This window comes from Heptranchias perlo, chromosome 1 (genome assembly GCF_035084215.1).
Source record: "Heptranchias perlo isolate sHepPer1 chromosome 1, sHepPer1.hap1, whole genome shotgun sequence".
Classification (NCBI taxonomy): domain Eukaryota; kingdom Metazoa; phylum Chordata; class Chondrichthyes; order Hexanchiformes; family Hexanchidae; genus Heptranchias; species Heptranchias perlo.
In genome coordinates, this window is record NC_090325.1 from 1,251,072 (window position 1) to 1,257,071 (window position 6,000).

The following is a 6,000-nucleotide window of genomic DNA, read 5'->3' on the forward strand; positions in this document are numbered from 1 at the left end:
GGAGTGCAACGAAGGTTTACCAGACTGATTCCTGGGATGGCAGGACTGACATATGAGGAGAGATTGGGTCGACTAAGCCTATATTCACTCGAGTTTAGAAGAATGAGAGGTGATCTCATCAAAACATATAAAATTCTAACAGGATTAGACAGACTGGATGCAGGGAGGATGTTCCCGACGGCTGGGGAGTCCAGAACCAGGGGTCACAGTCTCAGGATACGGGGTTTTGCCATTTAGAACCGATGAGGAGAAATTTCTTCACTCAGAGGGTGGTGAACCTGTGGAATTCTCTACCACAGAAGGCAGTGGAGGCCAAGTCATTAGATGTATTCAAGAAGGAGATACTAAAGGGATCAAGGGATATGGGGAAAAAGCGGGAATAGGTTACTGAGTTCGACGATCAGCCATGATCATTTTGAATGGCGGAGCAGGCCCGAAGGGCCGAATGGCCTACTCTTGCTCCTATTTTCTATGTTTCTACGTTAACTGCCCTCTGAAGTGGCCACTTAGTTACATCAAATCCACTATCAGCGGTTTAAGAAGGCAGCTCACCATCACCTTCTCAGTGTAATTAGGGATGGGAAATAAATGCCGGCCTTGCCAGCGATGCCCACATCCCGAGAATGAATTATTTTAATTCCCAGCGGCAGGGAGGAGCTGTTGACATGGGGGAAGTGTCAGGAATGGTAACAGTGCTGCACTCAAGTTAAAACTAACAAGAACCAACAGAAAGAGACAAAGAATATAACGCAACGCAAAGTACACGATGTTTAAAATCACTTCTGGGGTTTGTGGGTCTGCGGGAATGAGCTTTGCTCCACATTTAATAAAACTCACAGCAATGGGGCAAAGGGTCAGAGATCCTGGGGCAACATGGACACCCCCAAAATAATGCAATGATAAGACTTCGAACCCAGGCGTGGATCCACCTCCTGAGTCCACAAAACTCCCAGACCAAAGGCCAGTCCACCCAACGAATCCCAGACCAAAGGCCAGTCCACCCAACAAATCCCAGACCAAAGGCCAGTCCACCCAACAAATCCCAGACCAAAGGCCAGTCCACCCAACAAATCCCAGACCAAAGGCCAGTCCACCCAACAAATCCCAGACCAAAGGCCAGTCCACCCAACAAATCCCAGACCAAAGGCCAGTCCACCCAACAAATCCCAGACCAAAGGCCAGTCTACCCAACAAATCTCAGACCAAAGGCCAGTCGACCCAACAAATCCCAGACCAAAGGCCAGTCTACCCAACAAATCCCAGACCAAAGGCCAGTCTACCCAACAAATCCCAGACCAAACACCAGTCTACCCGTCGAATCCCAGACCAAACACCAGTCTACCCAACAAATCCCAGACCAAAGGCCAGTCTACCCAACAAATCCCAGACCAAAGGCCAGTCTACCCAACAAATCCCAGACCAAACACCAGTCGACCTGTCGAATCCCAGACCAAACACCAGTCTGCCCATCGAATCCCAGACCAAAGGCCAGTCTACCCGTCGAATCCCAGACAAAACACCAGTCTACCCGTCGAATCCCAGACCAAAGGCCAGTCTACCCGTCGAATCCCAGACCAAACACCAGTCTACCCGTCGAATCCCAGACAAAACACCAGTCTACCCGTCGAATCCCAGACCAAAGGCCAGTCTACCCGTCGAATCCCAGACCAAAGGCCAGTCTACCCGTCGAATCCCAGACCAAAGGCCAGTCTACCCGTCGAATCCCAGACAAAACACCAGTCTACCCGTCGAATCCCAGACCAAAGGCCAGTCTACCCGTCGAATCCCAGACCAAAGGCCAGTCTACCCGTCGAATCCCAGACCAAAGGCCAGTCTACCCGTCGAATCCCAGACCAAAGGCCAGTCTACCCGTCGAATCCCAGACCAAACACCAGTCTACCCGTCGAATCCCAGACCAAAGGCCAGTCTACCCGTCGAATCCCAGACCAAAGGCCAGTCTACCCGTCGAATCCCAGACCAAAGGCCAGTCTACCCGTCGAATCCCAGACAAAACACCAGTCTACCCGTCGAATCCCAGACCAAAGGCCAGTCTACCCGTCGAATCCCAGACCAAACACCAGTCTACCCGTCGAATCCCAGACAAAACACCAGTCTACCCGTCGAATCCCAGACCAAAGGCCAGTCTACCCGTCGAATCCCAGACCAAAGGCCAGTCTACCCGTCGAATCCCAGACCAAAGGCCAGTCTACCCGTCGAATCCCAGACAAAACACCAGTCTACCCGTCGAATCCCAGACCAAAGGCCAGTCTACCCGTCGAATCCCAGACCAAAGGCCAGTCTACCCGTCGAATCCCAGACCAAAGGCCAGTCTACCCGTCGAATCCCAGACCAAACACCAGTCTACCCGTCGAATCCCAGACCAAAGGCCAGTCTACCCGTCGAATCCCAGACCAAAGGCCAGTCTACCCGTCGAATCCCAGACCAAAGGCCAGTCTACCCGTCGAATCCCAGACCAAACACCAGTCTACCCGTCGAATCCCAGACCAAAGGCCAGTCTACCCGTCGAATCCCAGACCAAAGGCCAGTCTACCCGTCGAATCCCAGACCAAAGGCCAGTCTACCCGTCGAATCCCAGACCAAAGGCCAGTCTACCCGTCGAATCCCAGACAAAACACCAGTCTACCCGTCGAATCCCAGACCAAAGGCCAGTCTACCCGTCGAATCCCAGACCAAAGGCCAGTCTACCCGTCGAATCCCAGACCAAAGGCCAGTCTACCCGTCGAATCCCAGACCAAACACCAGTCTACCCGTCGAATCCCAGACCAAAGGCCAGTCTACCCGTCGAATCCCAGACCAAAGGCCAGTCTACCCGTCGAATCCCAGACCAAAGGCCAGTCTACCCGTCGAATCCCAGACCAAACACCAGTCTACCCAACCAATCCCAGACCAAACACCAGTCGACCCGTCGAATCCCAGACCAAACACCAGTCTGCCCATCGAATCCCAGACCAAAGGCCAGTCGACCCATCGAATCCCAGACCAAACACCAGTCGACCCAACAAATCAGACTGACCAGACTGATTCCTGGGATGGCAGGACTGTCGTATGAGGAGAGATTGGGTCGACTCGGCCTGTATTCACTCGAGTTTAGAAGAATGAGAGGGGATCTCATTGAAACGTATAAAATTCTGACAGGGCTAGACAGACTGGATGCAGGGAGGATGTTTCCCCTGGCTGGGGGGTCCAGAACGAGGGGTCACAGTCTCAGGATACGGGGTAGGACATTTAGGACTGAGATGAGGAGAAATTTCTTCACTCAGAGGGTGGTGAACCTGTGGAATTCTCTAGGCTGTGGAGACCAAGTCACTGAATATATTTAAGAAGGAGCGAGATAGATTTCTAGACACAAAAGGCATCAAGGGGTATGGGGAGAGAGCGGGAATATGGTATTGAGATAGAGGATCAGCCATGATCATATTGAATGGCAGAACAGGCTCGAAAGGCAGAATGGCCTACTCTGGCTCCGACTTTCTATGTTTCTATGAATCCCAGACCAAAGGCCAGTCTGTAGGGGGTGGTGGTGTGTGTCAGCTTCACCTCTGACTTCTGAGCGGTTCGAATCGCTCCCACTCCCTGGGTTCCAGACCTTGGACTTATTTGGGGGTTGTGACAAAGTGCAGCAGACAACTGGTTTTGGTGCAAGAAACTTCGATCTTCATTCAAGAGAGAAAATACAACACAAGGGAAATTTCAGTAGAAAGATACCTCACCCCTCCCAATCCCACTGTACTAGCTAAGTTGGACTCTAAAGGACCAGAGATAATGCTCACCAAACGAATCTTTGACAGTAATTCACCCAGAGGTAAGTCAGGAATAGATTGTAGAGTGGAAACTTTACGGATCTTCGGTTTTCTCCTGAGTTGGTTTTCTTTGGTCGCGGTGGCCAATATTACCCAGTTGGTTGGTGGTAAATGTTGGTGGGAACTACAGACCGGTGAGCCTGACATCTGTAGTGGGTAAGTTGTAAGGGTATTCTGAGAGACAGGATCTACAGGCATTTGGAGAGGCAGGGACTGATTAGGAACAGTCAGCATGGTTTTGTGAGAGGAAAATCATGTCTCACGAATTTGATTGAGTTTTTTGAAGGGGTAACCAAGAAGATAGATGAGGGCTGTGCAGTAGACGTGGTCTACATGGACTTTAGCAAAGCCTTTGACAAGGTACCGCATGGTAGGTTGTTACATAAGGTTAAATCTCACGGGATCCAAGGTGAGGTAGCCAATTGGATACAAAATTGGATTGACGACAGAAGACAGAGGGTGGTTGTAGAGGGTTGTTTTTCAAACTGGAGACCTGTGACCAGCGGTGTGCCTCAGGGATCGGTGCTGGGTCCGCTGTTATTTGTTATTTATATTAATGATTTGGATGAGAATTTAGGAGGCATGGTTAGTAAGTTTGCAGATGACACCAAGATTGGTGGCATTGTGGACAGTGAAGAAGGTTATCTAGGATTGCAACGGGATCTTGATAAATTGAGCCAGTGGGCCGATGAATGGCAGATGGAGTTTAATTTAGATAAATGTGAGGTGATGCATTTTGGTAGATCGAATCGGACCAGGACCTACTCCGTTAATGGTAGGGCATTGGGGAGAGTTATAGAACAAAGAGATCTAGGAGTACAGGTTCATAGCTCCTTGAAAGTGGAGTCACAGGTGGATAGGGTGGTGAAGAAGGCATTCAGCATGCTTGGTTTCATTGGTCAGAACATTGAATACAGGAGTTGGGATGTCTTGTTGAAGTTGTACAAGACATTAGTAAGGCCACACTTGGAATACTGTGTACAGTTCTGGTCACCCTATTATAGAAAGGATATTATTAAACTAGAAAGAGTGCAGAAAAGATTTACTAGGACGCTACCGGGACTTGATGGTTTGACTTATAGGGAGAGGTTGGATAGACGGAGACTTTTTTCCCTGGAGAGTAGGAGGTTAAGGGGTGATCTTATAGAAGTCTATAAAATAATGAGGGGCATAGATAAGGTAGATAGTCAAAATCTTTTCCCAAAGGTAGGGGAGTCTATAACGAGGGGGCATAGATTTAAGGTGAGAGGGGAGAGATACAAAAGGGTCCAGAGGGGCAATTTTTTCACTCAAAGGGTGGTGAGTGTCTGGAACGAGCTGCCAGAGGCAGTAGTAGAGGCGGGTACAATTTTGTCTTTTAAAAAGCATTTGGACAGTTACATGGGTAAGATGGGTATAGAGGGATATGGGCCAAGTGCAGGCAATTGGGACTAGCTTAGTGGTATAAACTGGGCGACATGGACATGTTGGGCCGAAGGGCCTGTTTCCATGTTGTAAACTTCTATGATTCTAATATTCAGTTGGTTGTTTCGTAAGGCCCTTGTTGCCGCGAGGTGTCTGATGGTCACTGGGGCTGTTGCTCTGGTTTCTTCTTGTGTGTTGGCCTGCTTCTAGAGCTGCTGACCTTCTCTCTGTTGCCCCCTCGCCTTGTTGAACTGTCGCCTCCCGAGCTGTTGAACAATCCTTTGCGTTTGCAGGTCTGCTGACCGGTTCTCTCACGTGGGGTTCGTTGGTTTCGCTGGAAGCTGCTCTCCTTCCAGAGACAGGCAGAACAAGAGAAGCAGAACACAGGAGCCAGCAAGAGAAAGCGAGAGAGGTTTCGAGTTTCCACTTCTATGTTCCTCTCTTACAATGGTCTTTATCACTTAAAAAAAAGGCACTTCATGTCTGTTTGAACAGTTCTTACAAAGTCCTTCAGAATCTTTGATGCCTTTTGATGGTTTCTCATCATGTTGCAATTGTTTTTCTCGATTTGACATTGTTAATTCCGATTTGTAGAGCTTGCCACACGAGGCTTCCTTTTGTATCCAACGTCCTAGGTGTTGATCGGTTTTGCTTTAAAACAAAGACATGGCCCCACCATGTCTGGAGCAGTTGCCTCTTTCAATGGCCTACTGCCTTTCGAATTAGTGCTGAGTGTTGACCACCTGCTGTCGGTTGTGCATTAAAACAGAGCCAT

The 6,000-nt window shown here is 49.4% G+C and overlaps 1 protein-coding gene across 1 annotated transcript; it reads left to right on the plus strand.

Moving 5' to 3' along the window:
• Positions 1 to 896: 896 nt before the first annotated feature.
• LOC137308285 (mediator of DNA damage checkpoint protein 1-like) lies at positions 897 to 5,690 on the plus strand. The gene is made up of 2 exons (XM_067977119.1): positions 897 to 3,064; positions 5,519 to 5,690. Exons 1-2 carry the CDS (start codon positions 897 to 899, stop codon positions 5,688 to 5,690), a joined length of 2,340 nt encoding a protein of 779 aa, XP_067833220.1.
• The last annotated feature ends 310 nt before the right edge of the window (positions 5,691 to 6,000 follow it).

Coding starts and splice junctions, on each gene's coding strand:
- LOC137308285 (XM_067977119.1), top strand. CDS start 897: ATGATAAGACTTCGAACCCAGGCGTGGATCCACCTCCTGAGTCCACAA. Junction 3,065..5,518: donor CCTGGGATGGCAGGACTGTC/GTATGAGGAGAG, acceptor TTGCGTTTGCAG/GTCTGCTGACCGGTTCTCTC.